General features: G+C 41.7%; 2 protein-coding genes across 3 annotated transcripts in view; both read left to right on the top strand.

The window, feature by feature from the left end:
* smg5 (SMG5 nonsense mediated mRNA decay factor) overlaps positions 1–12,721 on the top strand; it is a 29,135-nt gene extending 16,414 nt beyond the window's left edge. The window contains exons 15-22 of the mRNA XM_050046277.1: positions 3,083–3,258; positions 4,801–4,959; positions 5,198–5,257; positions 5,688–5,847; positions 7,464–7,554; positions 7,727–7,801; positions 7,898–8,036; positions 11,295–12,721. Of these exons, the coding sequence (XP_049902234.1) occupies positions 3,083–3,258; positions 4,801–4,959; positions 5,198–5,257; positions 5,688–5,847; positions 7,464–7,554; positions 7,727–7,801; positions 7,898–8,036; positions 11,295–11,378 (944 nt within the window). The 3' untranslated portion in view covers positions 11,379–12,721. The remainder of the gene's footprint in view (positions 1–3,082; positions 3,259–4,800; positions 4,960–5,197; positions 5,258–5,687; positions 5,848–7,463; positions 7,555–7,726; positions 7,802–7,897; positions 8,037–11,294) is intronic.
* Positions 12,722–14,896: 2,175 nt separating this feature from the next.
* The window catches only part of paqr6 (progestin and adipoQ receptor family member VI), a 38,754-nt gene continuing 35,969 nt past the window's right edge, over positions 14,897–17,681 (top strand). The window contains exon 1 of one of the 2 annotated variants that reach the window (XM_050046293.1): positions 14,897–14,971. In XM_050046293.1, the coding sequence (XP_049902250.1) occupies positions 14,911–14,971 (61 nt within the window). In that variant the 5' untranslated portion in view covers positions 14,897–14,910. Of the gene's footprint in view, positions 14,972–15,282; positions 15,439–17,681 lie in introns of those variants that run through there. The other variant, XM_050046295.1, reaches the window with a different exon arrangement.

The raw sequence follows: 17,681 nt of genomic DNA, 5'->3' as shown, positions 1-17,681 counted from the left end.
ATTACACGTCGAGGCGACGCAGACCCAGCGCAGACCGATAGGGCTGTGATTGGTTTTCTTGGTAGCAACGCATTTCTGGTTCCGTATTTCCAGATTGCGCCATCCCCGCCATCTTTAAACATCTTGTTGTTGTACACGGACGGAGCATGGATCAAGCCGGAAGCTAAACAAAGAATCAACTAGAGACGACGATAACCATTCAGGAAAGGAACGCAGCCCCCTACCGCTCTGGCGGTGAATTGCACCGCGACGAAATGGAGTGACGGAGAAGTTCGAAGGGTTCACGACGGCGTGACGTAGGTACGTCGTTGATTTAACGCAGGACCATAAATCAGACTTTAGCAGTCATTTGACCTAGTAACCCGTTTCCACTGAAGAAGTTCCTGGTACTATTTGGGGCCTGGAACTACTACAGGAACGTCCTCTCGCTCGGCCCTCTCAACCGCCGTGTCTCCACTGAGAGAGCGGAGTCGGAGGAAGGTTCCTTGGTGTCCTTCTGCGTCTTCTTCTTCTTGTGTAACCTTGTGTGTATTGGCGGTTAATACAGTATTACCGCCACCTAGTGGATTGGAAGCGCATTACACCTATAATGGGCTTTTATTGGGAAAAATAACTCGAATGCGACCCCAGTGGTAAAATTAGGTATATAATTCGATATATCGGTTCGGTTAGATATTTGGCTTTAAATCAAACCGGTTGGAAAATTTTCAAACCGGCACAAGCCTACTAGCTAGCACAACTAGGGGTCCGGGACCAACAGGGGTCCATGAGGTTCTCCAGAAAAAATGGGAAGTAGTTTATTTTCACTATTTAATTCACTGCAGAAGTGAGCTCAGTGTGAATAAGAGACATAGGAGTGACTACTCTGATCATAGGTTTCACTTCCTCCACAGTTATCTTCTTATCTGTTGTTGACAACTACCCACAGAATTCTCGTCTTAATCATATTGAACAGCAACGATCTTTTCAGATGGAGATACTGAAATATTATCCAATGGGAGTCTGTGATCTCGTGTTTATTAATTTAGGGGTTCTTGACATGAAAAAGGTTGAGTACTGCTAAGCTAGCGCACCCTGCGGTCCCTCTACCTCACTTCCCACTGTAAGGAGATCACTTTGCAAGGAGGAGAGTGGCAGCAGCTCTGGAGACAAACTTTCAGTGAGCAGCTGTAGTCAAATTCAGCTAGTGCAAACTCCAGCGTTGGGTGTCACAATAGGGCTGGTGACCAGCAGCAGTGATGGGTCTAATCTGTGTTACCGCTAGTGTTGTCACGGTACCAAAATTGGGACCCACGGTACGATACCAGTGAAAGTGTCACGGTTCTGAGTAGTATCAGGATACCACAGCAAAAATCAGGCAGATGTGCCTTTTGTCATTTATAAAAAGATAAATCACTTTTCTATAATACATCAATGATATTTCAATGGAATAAATTACTTATTGACTTATTCATACTTCAAAAACAGCATCAATAAGTGATTAACATAGGGGGGATCAAAATAAAATAAATAAATAAAATGAAAATCAACCAGCCACCCTCCTCCCCTGACAAGTAAAGAACAGTCCCTTCAGTGCGGTGAGGTTTGTGGGCCGTTACCTGCCACAAAGAGAGAAATGTGAACGGCTCGTTTCTCCTCTGACACGTCACATACCTGTGTGACGCCACAGCTCAGTTGTTCAGGTATTTCTGGGCAGTCATGACACCAATAAAGAGGAAATTATTGAACCAGGAGCCGGCTTCTTGGTCGCCAGTAAGCCGTTATCTTGCACCGCGGAGCACTATGGCCGCCATATTCCTGTCTATGACCCCCGTTCAACCCACAACCGGCAGGATTCGCCATTCGTTTCTGCTGCTGGTTGAAATCTGTACTCGCACAGCGTGCTCCTGAATGATTTCTTTTGCTTGCACAAAACTATTTTTAGTCGCCAATGCGAGTAAAATGCTCGCACCGTAGAGCTCTGTAGTGGAAAACAAATCACTGTAGCACATATAAACAAATCTAGCCTACAAGTAAAATTAAATAAATAATAACTTTCACAGCTTAAAGATCCTCAATAGCTCAGCTAATACCTGAAATGTTACTGCAGCAGCATATTGAGTGCCAGGTGGCCAGCACGCGCCGTATTGGACGGCGAATGGACACTCACCCTGTTGTGATTGGACTTTGAACTTATCCCACAGTAGTGGTACCATGAGGTACCGTAGTACTACGGTACTCCAACATTATGGTGTCATATGTACCATGGTGTTTTAGTACCGCGGTCTACCGTTGGTACCAGTATACCGTGCAACACTAGTAACCGCAGCAACAGAAAGTTTGCTGATTCAGCAGGTTGAGTGAGATCTTTGTTTTACAAGTTCTTACATCAAGTCGACAAGCTCTCACATTTTGCAACATATTTACTTGCATAGAAATCTCTGTTTTTACATCTCAGGTTTTGAACAGATTAAACTACCCAGATAAACTGTTAATTGGAAATTAAGATAGGAAAGAGCCAGGCCAGCTGTTTCTTAGTTTCCAGTGTTTATGATAAGCTAAATTAATCCCCTGCTGACACGGGAGTGCCCTCAGTCTTTTTATCTAACACTTGGCAACAATGTAGATAACCATATCTCCCAAAATTCTGAACTGTTCCTTTCAATGAGTGATCAAAGACAGTCCGTTCAAAGTTCCTAATAAAGATAATGATATTTTTATCATTTCAATATTATTATTTAGTCTGTTTCATTCTACACATCTGTGTATTGGTATGATAAAAAGAAGTGTCAATTACAAGCTTTTGAAAAATGAGATTTAGAGTTTTAGACTTCATGTCCATGATTAATTTACTGATTAACATGTGATGTTACACATTATTAGATATTTTATATGTATGATGTCTTCTGATCATTGTGATATGAATTTGCTCTCGGAGCTCTTATTTCATCCCTGTACTGTGTGCACTCACTTAACAAACAGTGCTAATAACTCAGCTCTCACACTGAATATTTGTCTTCCTGTGTGATTTTTACACACTGTGCATGAGTGTGTTGTCTGAGTCTACAGCTCATTTATTTATTTATTCATGTGTGTGCTGCAGAGCTCGGTCTGAACGCAGAGGTGACGGAGCTGTTAAATGAGTGTGAGCAGCCTGGTTTGGTCCAGAGTCTGCTGCTGCCGGAGGATTTGGCTCTGAGACACCTGCCTGCTCTCACCGTTGCTCACCGCCGCCTTGATTATACTCGCCGCAACCCCTCCCTCAGCTCCCTACAGGAGGTACGCACACACAGATACACACACAAGGTTTAGGTTTTACATGTGTTCAGTGCTGGCTAAAAATACTGGAAAACACCAAAAGGTATCAGCTCCACCGTGCCAGTTACCAGCTTATTTTATTGAATCATGGCGCATGATTTTTGCCAGTTGTGTTTTCTTTTTTTGAGCCAGTATGTTTGCAAATATCAAAGCAGTGTTAATATCCTAGACGAAATTATTTTCAGTGTAGGATGTTTTTATAATTACTGATATATCAGGAAAACCTGTATACAGAATTCAAACCTAATTTACTTTTGTTTTTTTAAATTTAAAATTTATTCAACCAGGAAAAACCTCATTGAGATTAATCAGCTCCTTTACGAGAGCATCTGTGCCAAGACAGCAGCAGATTAAACAAAGTTGCAGACAAGATAACAGACCATAAAAAATGAATTTTAGAATCACAGCATACCAAAAATAAAACAGGTCAAGATATCCTGCATCACATGGGGGCAAATATTTAGTCAAGGCATCTACAGCCTGATGAACTTACCTCCAACTCTCTCAAGCTACTTTTGAAAACAGTTACAGAGACCTGCTCCCAAAGACCCAACTCAGTCTGCAGCAGATTCCAGGCTGCAGGGGCAACAAACCTAAAAGCTCCTTTTCCCATTTCAAGACAAACTTTGGGAACAGATAGCAAGAGTGCGTCACAAAGCACAGATAGTAGCTTCCAGCATTTTTCCAGATAGATAAAAATTAATTTTACTTGCTGCAGTGCAATGTGGAGATGACAAAAATTGAATTAATTCAGACTGGAGCTGAAATCATTCGTCTGTTGGTCAACTCAATTAATTAGAGCAGCTTTAAATGTTGGTGTGCATATTGCTTATATAATAAATTTAAGATACATAAGTATATGTCATCATTCTGTCGCTCAGAAGGAAGTATGCATCTACTGTTAGCTCACCTAGCACCACTGAGCTAGCTAACGTTACAGCTAGACCGAGGAGGACGGCATTAATGTTTACGTCTCACGCTGTCACAAGCACGATCCTCTCGTCCATGAGTAGATGCGCAGTGATACAGTTGGTGGGTGTAGTTAAGTAGAAAGAAAATAGTTCCTACATGAAACTGCTCACAACAAGGTCTGTGGATTATCTTGAGTAACCAGGTCATGATTTCTGTAAAGAGACATTGCTGTAGAGTTTTTCAGATGTATTTGTTTTTTGGCACTTTGGGCACCACAAGCTGAGTGCCATCTAGTTTTATTGAAGCCAACTTCTCTATGGCTGATATCTCCAACACTCAACAACTCACACCAAAGCTATCTACATTAGAGAGTAAGAGAAAAAACAAATGTATTTGTAATTATTGGGTGGACTGTCCCTTTAACAGGACATGTTTCGACACTAAAGCGTATTAAGACACACACGTGCCCTTGGTTACACACACAGTAAATGTTGTAGTTGGAGTAAAAGTCCTTCTGAAGCTCATTTCTCCAGTTCAGTATTTAATTATCAAACATATCAAAGCTTGATTTTCTTCTTCTCTCTCCTCCAGTGTGTGGTGCGAGTGTGTTGCATTCGCAGTTTTGGCCACTTCCTGACAAATCTCCAGGGCAACGTGCTGCACTTCAACCCGGAGGCAGGCATCTTCACCAGCATCAGCCAATCCGAGCAGGATAATCTGGTGCAGCAGGCGAAGGCCCAGTTCCGAATGGTGAGTGACGTCTGAACAGAACAAGGAAGAAGAACCACAGGAGGGCCTGCATTCAGTCAAGTCTCATTATCCTGCGTGGCGTCTAGACCGTTAAAAGTGTGTTGTTGTGTAACTGTTGAACTAAATAAATGTGAAGAATGCTTCATTAATGACCTGGAATCAAAATGGTTTTTAGTTTTGAGCAAAGCAGCCGTCCCTTTTGATGTTGACTCTCCTGTCTTTATCTGCGTTTGTCCAGGCTGAAGAGGAGGCTCGTCGAAATCGCTTGATGAGGGATATGGCCCAGCTTCGACTACAGGTTTTTAATATTATCGCTCTTTCCACTGAGTGTTTACCCTGTCTGTGTTTCCCAGTGATACAGCATAGACAGAGCTGTGTGCTGACACAGTCATCACTGCCGAAAGAGCAGAGTTAGAGAGAGAGAAAATGTAAAAAAAAATTGTATGTGTTTTTGTGGATGCAAAGAATGATTTGCATGACAAAGATCCACTTTGGGAAACATGATGTTGCTAGGAGGCATATAGTTCAGCTGACATTAACATGAACCAGCTGACATCTGTGGAAATCTCACTGAACTCTCACCAGAATCATGTAAAGGAGGTAGTGCAAACATTATAGGAACCCTCAGGTAGTTAAATCATATTCCTGTGACCATGAAACCCACACAATACATCCTGCATGAATTCCATCTTATCAGCTGTTGGATCGTTTCCTGTCTGTTCCTGCAGTTGGAGGTGTCGCAGCTAGAGGGCAGCCTTCAGCAGCCTAAAGCCCAGTCATCCATGTCTCCCTACCTGGTGCCAGACACAGCGGCTCTCTGCCAGCATCTGAATCTCATCCGGCAGCTGGCCGGCAGCGGCTGCTTCATCATCATCATCCCACGGACAGGTCAGTGCACCACCTCATTCTCTGTCTGTCCCGAGCAGTGTATTGTGTTGTGTTCAGGCCCCTTTTGTGCAGCATATTAAACACGCTAGATTCAGTGATTTGCAGCTTTTCATGATCTCTGACTCTACTGTAGAGAGGGACAATCATGCAAAACAGAAGACAGACTACTACTTTATTATAAGACTAAATTTCCCATTCATTAATCTGACATGTTACGAGATGTCTACCATGAAAACTGACACCAACATTATCCAAAGTAATATATGCACCTTTAAAGGGCATCTGCAGGTTTTAAATAGTCTTAAAAAAACATTTAATTCATTTTTCTCATAAAAAGGCCTTAAAAAATCTTAAATTTAACTCACAAAAGCCTTACATAGACCATGATAATAATTACAGCATATATTTGTATCCGACTGTGGGCTTTTGGGAGACGTCATACACCTCTAAAGTCGCAGTGGGATTGTTGTGACAGTGGATTGTGCTGCAAGACTTTCAGTCAGCACCATCAGACCTGTAACAAACAGTGTCAACACTGCTTGCTCCAGTAGCAAGAGAGCTCATCGTCTCATAATGGTCAAGTTTCTATTTTAGCAAAGTCTTCAATCATTCTAAATTGGTTAACACAGCTGTCCGTTTCCTGCCACTTATGGTGATCCAGGTCACGTTAATTTAATTAATCAGAGGAATTATTGAAACACACTGCGAGGAAGTTACGGGAAAAAAGAATTTTAACAATAAAGAATTCTAGGTCATTTTATTCCTAGATTTTCCATCACCAACAGGTATTAAATTGCATTTCGTGTGGTATTGAAAATGTCTTAAAAAAAAGTCTTAAATTTACATTTGGGAACCCTGCAGAAACACATATTTAGACACAAGTGTATTGCCAAACAAGGGAGTTGTTCTTCTGGACATTCAGCCTCAGATTTTAATGTTATCAAGTGCATTTTATGTCCAAAAGTATTTTATGAAATGAAGTGGCTTCAACCTAATAATCCATCTCATTTCTGTTTGTTTTAGCTCCCTGTCACTTTTCGTGTCTTGTCCCAGATAAATGATTCTTGTTTAATGTTTGATGCATGTAGTGAGTTGTATTTCACACCTAATTGTACAATAAAATATTTGTACTTTGCTGTTTTAATTCGCAAAAAAATTATAGTAGACATGTCAATGCTGAAACAATTAATTGCAGGTGATTAATAATCAAGCAGTCAACTGACAGAAAATTGTTGGTCGGACAGAAGCTATTAAAAGATGCCACCATTAACCTGTGATGGACATTTTTCACAGTTTCTTTGAGATTTTATAGACTAAACAATTCATTTTCAGTAGGAAAAAAATGTAGATTAATGGATAAGTGATTAGCTGCAGCCCTGGTGACAGCTCTGGTTTGAAGACGCTTGATTCACATAATGTCCCAAGCTGTTATCTAGGACAATGAAACTGAACAGGTAGATGGATAGTCCAGTAAAGGTAAATGTGCCAATTTGAACACATAACGACATAACATAATTCTCTGTCTTTTCAAAAAGTCGGTTTCTGACTCAAATTCAAACGTCTGTTGCTGACATGGCTGCTCAGGTACTTAATCCAAACTATTTCTGTGTTTATAGTGATCGATGGACTCGACAGGTTGAAGAAGGAGAATGCTGGTGCAAGGGACGGCATTCGCTTCCTGGAGTCCGAATTTCGCAAAGGCAACAGGTAGGTGTTTGTATTTCATGTGTAGCGACTGATGTAGTTTCCCGCTGCACTTTTTTTTAATTGGATGTGAAATAGTTTTTTATTTCCTGATATGTTGAACACAAATCTCAATTTTACCGCACAGCTTATTTTTAAGGATTTCTTAAATATTCTGTATCACATCCCTCTGTAGGTACATACGCTGCCAAAAGGAGTCTGGTCGAAGTTTTGAAAGAGATAAACTGAAACGTCAGGACATCGAAGCCTGGTAAACCATGCTCTCCTCCATTTGTCTTCTAGAATACTCACTAGATGAGTGTGGCTTCTATTTTGATTGGTACGCTTTTTTTTTTTTTTTTTCCAGGCATTTATACAAGATGGTGGACAGCTGTCGTCAGCTAACAGTCTCCCAGAGCAATGGAGACGAAGATACAGCCGGCATGGTGACCATTCTTACGGGCCATCAAGTGGAAGAGCTTTGCACTCAGTCAGCAGCAATGAAGGTCAGTCACTTGCTGTACAAGGAATATAGATATATCTGTATGTAGTAGTGTTAATGAAGAGCATAAATGTCTTCTACTTGGGAGTTGTAGTCTATCATGCAACGATGAGACGGCGTCTGAATGCGGGCAATAGATTTGTTAATTAAATGCAGTGCAGCGATGGTACAGTCGTTTCATATGCTAGACGTACTGTTACTGTATGTAATGCAAACCTGCTGATGTGCATTCTACCTGCGCTGGACCCTGTGGCACCCCAAAGGTGGGGGGGCATTGGCCACCCTGATGCAATTGCTGGCCCCCCAACTGGCCTCCCTGGCAAAAATAATTGGAAGCCCACATTGCTGTCTTTAAGAGGCTGTGGCATGCTCGTTTGTAAGCTAGCAAGCAAAGGTAGTGGTATCTTGTGAAACCAGACAACTTAAGACATCTATTGGTACCAACCATGTGCTTGTCGGGAAAGAGGCTAAATAAAGCTCCAAAGTTAGGGTACATTTTGGTGAGGGAACAACTGGCACGGCCATTTTCAAAGGGGCCTCTTGAACTCTCACCTCATGATATCTCGATGAAAAGGCCCATGGGTCTCCCCTAGACATGAGAAGACTTGTTCCCAGTAAATGTTTTGTTCCTTACAATCAATAAACCCCTTCAAATTAAAGCTGTATATTTGTCTTTCTAAGGAAAAGGACAACCAGCCTTTTCAAAGAACAATGAAGTGTCTAACACGTGTATATATATATATATATATATAGATACACAAGAATAGACTTTACTGTCATTGCACAAGGAGTACAACGAAATTTGCTGTGCCGTACCTGAAATACAGAAAATAGACAGTATTAAATACACAACACTTTCACGTATACAATCATCCCAAATCCCTAAATATATTAATAAAATAAAATAAAATAATAATGATAACATTAAAATAAGTATGGCACTAGTTGACTCATTATTGCATGTTTGATTCACAATATAGTTCATGACACAATGGTGGGGCAGTGTTTGATCTGTTCACTTCAGTGATGGCTCTCGGATAAAAACTGTCTTTCAGTCTCGAGGTCCGAGCTTTGAGTGCTCTGCAGCGCCTCCCGGAGGGTAACAGAGAGAACAGGTTATGACAGGGGTGGGTCACATCTTTCAGGGTGTTCTTAGACAATCCTTAAAACAGGATTGTTGTGGAATTCAAAATGTTAACTGTGCTGGTATTAATCTCTGCACATCAGATAATTAATAATATTAACTGTAAAATAAAGAAGGTGGAGGATTTTAAGTACTTAGGGTCAACAGTCCAGAGCGACGGAGAGTGCGGAAAAAGAGGTGAAGAAAAGTATGCAAGCAGTTTCAGGCGTGATGTGTTATAGAAGAGTAGCAGCAAGATTTAAAGGAAAGGTGTACAAGACAGTGGTGAGACCAGCGATGTTGTTTGGTTTGGAGACAGCGGCACTGAGGAAAAGACAGGAGGCAGAGCTGGAGATAGCAGAGATGAAGATGTTGAGGTTCACTTTGGGAGTGACGAGGAATGAGTACATCACAGGGACAGCTCATGTTAGATGTTTTGGAGATAAAGAGAGGCCAGACTGATGTGGTCTGGAGGTATGCAGAGGTTGGAACTGCCAGGCAAGAGGCCTCGAGGAAGACCAAAGAGGAGATTTATGGATGTAGTGAAAGAGGACATGAAGTCAGTTGGTGTGAGAGAAGAGGATGTAGAGGATAGGGTTAGATGGAGGCAGATGATTTGCCGTGGCGACCCCTAAACCCTGACACACCAAGCCAACGGTCCGCCGTCAACCAAAGTCGGGCCATCGGTGAGTGTCTGTCGCCCCAGTTTTTGCGGTGTGTCCCGCACCATCGGCCCTTCGGCGTTGGCGGCTTTTCGGCCGATTGAGCATGTTGAATCAGCGGCGGAGCTTGTCGGTGAGAGAGATCACTCTGATTGGCTGTTCAGGTTTTATTTCCTCGCCCCTGTAGCGAGTGAATCTGCCTGTAGTGAACTCGGGGCTAACCGGTTCTTCCTCCGCAGGCTCCACTTCACTCAGCTGCCCGGTAAACCCGCTGCTTCTTCCCACTTTAACCTGAATAACAAACCGGAGCTAGCTGGGAGCGGCTAGCGGAGCGTTAGCCGCAGCATGACCGGAGGGAAGCACAGCCAGTTAGCCTCTGCTAGTCTCTGAGCTAGCCCCGGCTCGCCGTTTGGATTCAACCGGAGCACCAAGCCCTGGTTTGTTATTCAGGTTAAAGTGTGAAGAAGCAGCGGGTTTATTGGGCAGCTGAGTGAAGTGGAGCCTGCGGAGGAAACACCGGGACCGTCTGGATGTAGTAGTCCGTGGAGGTGCTGCGGTGCTCGACTGCACAGATAGGAAACCCTTTGGATGACAGGATGTACCACTCTCTCACTCTCTCTCACACAGGTGCAGAACATACGTGCTACTTGGCCGACGGATGTAGTCCGTGTAGTGTGTTCAAATGCAACTGATACATGGCGAAGTGAGGCGATGTAGACGACGCAACAGTTGGCTTTCATCGCCGCTAGTTCTTTGATGTCGGTTTGGTGTGTCCACACCTTAAAGGGAACAGCCGAAAGAAGAAGAAGAAGAAGAACTGTAATATAAGGGGGAAAAAGTATAGTTTATCAGTATGCGATCCCTTAACTCTCCATATTGACATAGTTTCCAACTAACCTATTGACTTCAACAGCACAGTTGAATTCCTTAAATTCAGTTATCACTTTTGATTTGGGTGTGCTACCCTACTAGTGACTGGATAATAGGGTTAGGGTTAGCGTCCATGCTATGTGCATAAATAATAAAGATAAATAAAGATATTTAAAAGAGTATGTGCATTCTTTGTAGCACTATATTGAAGTATATATACCATATACTGTACTATTTTTGAAAGGTTATGGAAAATGACTTTTTGAAATCCCGTAACACAGTATTTGAATAATCTGAAACTACAGTGGATTGACTTGATAGTTTTATATTTGTGCTATAATCTACAAAACTACAAAACCTTCAACCTGTGTAGTATCAGTGCTACATGCAAACAAAGTTAACACACAGCCTTGCCTGTCTTGAAGCAGACTGACGCCCTTGTGGCTTTAAGATTGTAACCATTAGATATGACAGTTTTAATCTTTCTTTCTTTTCAACAGATGTTTGTTAGAGCAACATTTGCATCAGCTGTACTTTATGTGAAAGACTGGGTTTGTTATCTCATGTTTTGTATTAATTTGCATGTCTGTTTGTTTTTCCCTCCCAGTCGGCGATCCAGGCGGCAGGCTCGGCAGGCATGGAGCTAAAGAACATCGTGGAGTTCTACAGGCAGTGGAAGGAGATCGGCTGAGAGGTCAAACGGGGGCAGCTGTCGTCGCTGCGAACAGCTGATCGATCACAACACTCGCTCCCTCTCTCTCTCTCCCACTCTTTTGCTCTGTGTGTATCTGCGTCTCCAAAGGCAAAAACCAACTCAAAAGAAAGAAGGAATCGAAGGAAAGAGTTAAAGCTTAGAGGGGTGGAAAAGTTAAAACAGTGGAGTAAAAAAAAACAAAAAACATCAGAAGAGAAATGCGGGCGAAACGGCGCTATAAGAAAGAGCAGATCTCCCACCTCCCAATCCTAAACATAAAGAGTGACCCCCAGTGGTCGGGGTGCGGAAACGGTGGGGGAACGCTACACGACTTTTAAGTGCCCCTGGTTCACACCCTAACCAGGAATACACTGTATATGTTAGCAAACGAGTACATCCGTGTCGAGAGAGAAACCGCACACACACACATAAACACATTCACGCTCAGATGAAACCATATAGATGTTTAGAGCAGTGGTTTGGATTTCTGTTCCCTCCTTCCCTTTCCCTTCAGTCTGTATCTGAGAAACAGGGTAAAGAATGTCACGTCTGGTAGGACTGCGTTTATGGAACGTCGAGGGTGTATGAAGACAACTTAGAGATAGAGACAACACTCTGTCCACCTGACACCCGAGGCTTCCAGCCCTACAAAACAAACCAGGCGTCTCATAGCTCATAGGCCTCTAGGAAAGGTTGAGGAAGACAAATGTACACTTCTCCGGGATCGGTTTCTATTCCTCTGTGGCTTTTTTTTTTTTTTTTTGGTTTTGTTTTTCTTTATTTGCGGTGTACTTTTGTGACCAGTGACTTATGTATTGTGCTATCTCTGTACGAGAAGAGAAAAGGAAAAAAACAAAACAAAAACAGGTGTCGACCCTGTTAAAAGTTTTAATTTGGATTTTATTTTTGTACCCAAATGTTGTTTATTTTGCTTTTTGTAAGCTAAATCTGAATGAGATATGCAAGAATGTTTAAGGGAAAGGGAAGGGGTTGTTGTCGTGCGTTGATCCACTGAACAAATCCTTTAGTTCTGAAAAGTAAAAAAAAAAAAAAAAAACGTATAATCCAGAATTTATTTATGAAGGTGTCATGTTAGAGGGAGCTAGAAGCTGATTTGCCTCGTGTTGTAGCTAGTCATCGAAGAGGCTCAGAAGAAAAAGGGGCCAACTGACTTTCCCAGAGGAATGTGGGTTGTGTTTGGACCCCTGTAAACTCCTAAAATGTATCCCATCTACATCACCATTTCCATAGTGACTGTCCCATCATGCACAGTGCAAAAGAAAACCAGTATATGTGTGTGGCCATGCATTGAACAATAAAAAGAAACTCGTATAACATGATGACTTCTCTTCTTCTTATCATTTCTCTGTAGCATCTGACCACTCGGCAGAAAATTACCAGCCAGAAATCAATTAAAGCTGGTTAGCATAATGCATATTCTCAACAGGTATCAAACTTAAAGCATATGACAGGAACGAAGCATGAGATCCTATCACAATCCACAGCGGGAATATCGTCAATAGATCTCCTCTAAGTCAGGCTCAATATGTAAGCGGCAGGTTCAGAATGATGGGGTACTTTGTTGGGGCCCCAAACCTTCTGGGATTTGTTACCTGAGTTACAAATTGAGTAGTGTATCTTTTCAAGATTAAGGCGGGACATAATGGCCCTCAGCCACTGGGCGTGGGTGGGTGGGGCAGCACCCCTCCATCCAACTGCCACAAAGGCAAAAGACAGTTTACGGCGTTGGATTGGAGTCAGGTATACCAAAGAGGGTGACCAGAGAGTTGGGTTGCAGGTCAAAGTTGAGGATAAGGTTTGGAAAACATCCTTAGAGTATTTTTCAAGGCTCAGACACGTTGAATACATGTGAATAAGAGAACATTTGTCACAGCTAGGGTTCACATCTGGGTAAATACATGAAAGCCTGACAGGCCTCTATCCCAGCCCCTGCTAATGTGCTCACCTTTTTCTCTGATAAAATTAGATCAAGACGTTCAGGAGGTTTTTATCGTGAGCCGAATTATCTGCAGAGGTCTCTTCCTCTCCAAAACAAACAGACCCGCTGATTTAAACCGATTAAAACACTGAATGAAGCAGTCTGACATTAAAAAATCTGTGCTTCTGCAACACTCTTGTCAAAGAGGGGCTGCTTATTACAGGGCCGACGCGAGAACGCATATTGCCCCTTCTAGAGCCAGTTTGGTTTGTCCATTCTGAGCTACTGTAGAAACATGGTAATCTCCATAGATGTAGATCCACTCACTTGAGGTGTTTCTCAAAGTCAAGCATCCTTCCTTGGGAGAACGGGTCCTCCCAAAGAAGGATCCTCTAGAGGCAAGGCAAGAGTCCTTCCTAGCATTTGGTGAACACACATTGGAACAGAGTGTCCCCAGGTGTGCGTCATTAACCCTTAGCAGACTGAGGGGTTTTCAGATTATTGTGATAATTTTGGCACTCTCTAATGTTGTTGTACAGTTTGAACAAATGTAGACAGTAGTTTCAGAGTCATGTGACTTTTAGGAAGAATATGTTTTGGATTATATTTTAAAAAACAAACAGGTAGACTCATGAAACTTTTGTGGCACCTTGCACTCTATCACAGCTGTAAATGATAATCCAAATAAATGACATATTTATCTAAATCCTGAAGATGCCGTGCCTTCACATCTAGCAAATCGTGTGCAAAGAATTGTGGGTACACATGTATCCTTTAAAATTCTCTGAATGAAGGACTGTCTTCGGTAGAATTTGAAGGATCCTTAGCATTGGAACAGTCCTTCGGCAAGGTTCGATGACGTAGCCTCCTTGAAATTCGTCCGTTTCAGGATCCTTCCATGACTTTGAGAAACACCTCCTGTCCTTGGCAGAATTTGAAGGATCCTTGACATTGGAACAGCCCTGAGGCTGGATTTGATGATGTAGCATCCTTGAAATTCAGCAATTCAAGGATCCTTCCTTGCCTTTAAGAAACACCCCCTATGTAGATACAAACAGCTCATTCTAAGGTAACGAAAACTCTTATTTTCAGGTACTGGTGAGACATCAAATACCATCTGAAGGCTTCTCAGACACCAAAGCTCTACACAGAGGGTTAATAATAATCAGAGACATTTCAACTATGAGGTCTTTCTGCCTCTTCTCTCAAACTAGGTCTCCATGTGACAATCTTTTTGTTTTGTTTCTCTCCCTTCCATCTCTTGTGTTCCCCTCTGTCCTGGGCCCCATGCCCACCACTGACCGAGCACACAGAATGACCAATCCCCTGGCAGCGGGTTCAGTGCCACTCCAACAGAAGACGGCTGGCACCGGAGCTGCCCCCTTTTTTTCTGTTTTTTCTGCTGGGTAAGGGGGTTTAGAAACCTCACTGACCCAAGGCAATCCTCTTTCTGTGAGCCCATGAAGCTGTGGGGCTGCAGGGACTTCAGAGAGGACGCACCGGGCTGCAGGGACAGGATGAGGGATTTAAACATACAGAAAGCCCATTAATTTATAACTTGAGTCAAAGCGGCTGTGATCTGTGTGAGAAATGTCCATGCAGGGGTCTGTGCTGGCGGTGGGGAAATGCCTCGCCTGCTTGGAGTACATACGTAAGTAACTTGTCTTTTGCGCATGTTTGGGCTTGACATGTGCGCCTTATTAATCATTTTCTTGCGTAATATCTCTCAGAAATGTTAATGCATTTCATCCAGAATTAATGCCATCCGTGTTTGTTCTTATGTTAATGATGCTGGAGCTCTTGTCCTCTCTGCCTTGTCTCCTGACAGCGGAAAACAAGGCTTTTTTCTTTGCCACATCCAATGGAAAAAAGTCTCTGCCCCGAGGGTGGGATTTCGACATTAGGGGATGCAGTGGTGTTTTTATTCCGTTACTGCAGGAATGTGCAGAGGAAAGTGTTTGGTTCAATAGGGACGGGCCCTGATTTTGGAACAATTATGGATTTATGATTTTTATATTCCCAGAAAATTACGTCCTCAATTGTTCCCCCCTCCCCGCGCCTCGGAATCCCTCCCTGCAGTGATCCCACCGGACGCGTAAAGCTGAGAGGTCAGACCAGGTTTGTGTTGCGATAGTTTTCTTCATCACACCGTGACTGAGAGTTTCTCTGTCTGGAGTTGCAGTTAGCTCACACCCCTTCCTCTCCTGAAGAGACTCTGGAGGGTTTTACTTGTAGGTCACTCCCATTTATAGGAACTGAACGCGTCTGTGCCAAATAGTACTTCCGAATAATTTGGTGATATTACTGCCAAGTTTTCTTCCCCGGAAATAAACACGCTGATATGATTAGGTATTGAACCTCTCATGTGCTGTGGCGCAGTTTTTATTGAGCACGCTTTCAGTGTTTGAACGCAGCATCACGGGTCAAGCTTTGTTTACGCATGTCCATTCTCAGGTGCCCATAACTATTTCAATAGCTAGATTATTTTCTCGCATTTTTTTTTTAACCCTTGTGTGATTTCCAGCTGTGCAAAGTACAAATCACATTTACTTTAACACTGTTGCTATTTCATTATAATTTCAAGTACTTATACTTTATTGGAGTTTTTCCATTTTCTGCTATTCTACTACTTTACTTCACAACTGAGAGAGAAAATGACACCCTTTTTCACCCTTTTCTTTCTTTCTTTTTCTTTTTATTTATTAATCTATTTTTATTTTTTATTCTATTTTTTTGTGTTTTTATTTTTTGTATTTATTTTTATTTTTATTTTATTTTAATTATTTATTTTTGTCTTTGTATTTTTTATAATTTATTTTTTATATATATTTTTATTTTATTTTAATTACTTATTTTTATTTTTGTATTTTTTATTATTAATTTTTATATTTTTTGTGTTTATTTTTATTTTTTATTTTTTCATTTTTTATTTTCTATTCTATTCTTTTTTTTTTAATTTATTCATTTATTTTTTTGCTGTACTGCCTTTATTTGAGAGTTACAGTTTCTGTTACTGTGCATATGACTGGCTCATAAAATATGATGCATTGCTATAAATGTAATTACCCAGCAGTGTATAGTGTGGTTAGTTAGCTTCACATTGACCAACAATAACAATCAGAGGGGCCATTCTGCATAATAAATACTTTTACTATCGATCATTTATGTTGGTTTTGCTGATCACTTAAGTAAAACCTTTTTTCTTTTCTGTAATAGAGTATTTTTAAAGTGTGATATTACTACTTTTAACAAAGTACTTCCACAAAGTTAGGTATGAGTAAGTTATTTGTGATATTATTAACATTAATAATAACTTTACTCGTATAGCTCTATAAAAACAGAGTAACAGAGTCCCTTACAGTAAAAGAATACGTTCAACACAATCTGATAAAATGAAGATAACTAAAACAATAACATTACAAGCGACTGAAAAGGTGCCTTTTAAATGATAGCTCACTAGAAGTAAAAGCAGCTGTGTTTGCTCCCCCCTCAGATGAGTATGGACTCTTACTCCTGAGTCTCTATATATTTCACAAGCTGTGAACAGGAGGGATGTTGTTATTTCGCTGATGTCACACAACAGGAGGTTGTATTGGAAACACCCTGCTATTGTTTGCTATTGTAGGAACTCAGAGTATTTTGCTATGTAGATAGATCTGATCAGGAAGTTAGGGTGTGTCGTTTGTTTGGGACACTAATACAGTTTCTGACAGTGATTTTATTTGCTTTTTTAAATGCAGCACTTAAAATCAATGACTTGTTTTGCCAGGAATATGAATTCACTGGTGAGAAGTGCATGGTGTCACACTTCCCTCAGTCATAGTAAGTCCAGTTCTGATCTTGTAGTTTGATATTTATAGCTAATGATGACCAAGCAAACATATTCTAGAAGTGGGAAGTGGGACGGGTGAGGTCAGTGAACTCCAAGCACACAGTCTGAGCAGTCTGGTGAAGGTTTGCTGTGTTCTCATGTTTTTATTGAATGCTTGGAGCTAAAACATCTGTAGTGTCCCTCAACTGTTTTAACGTCACACTGCTCTGGGTTTGGCTAAACGTAAAGGAGACCTGATGAGATAAAAAGTTGTGTTGACACAAACTGGATGTTTGTGTTGTGCAGAATGAAACAGGATGTCCTCCCTGGTCAGCACTGGGACAAAGGAGTGTCCCCGCTGGCTCATATGAAGGCTCTCATGCCTCGAAGTCATGTGATGTCGTAGAAATAAGTCAGAGGCGACTGGACTTCTTGTGATCTCGAGGACATTTAGTCATTCAAGAGGCTTAATCAGTTTCTCTGAGACATGGGGAGTTACTTCCTGTATTGAGCGACATCACAGGCTGGGTCATTGAGGTCATCAGGTCAT

This window comes from Epinephelus moara, chromosome 6 (genome assembly GCF_006386435.1).
Source record: "Epinephelus moara isolate mb chromosome 6, YSFRI_EMoa_1.0, whole genome shotgun sequence".
In the NCBI taxonomy this organism is placed as follows: domain Eukaryota; kingdom Metazoa; phylum Chordata; class Actinopteri; order Perciformes; family Serranidae; genus Epinephelus; species Epinephelus moara.
Note: the sequence above shows the minus strand (reverse complement) of the source record. Positions and strands in the feature narration are given on the sequence as shown.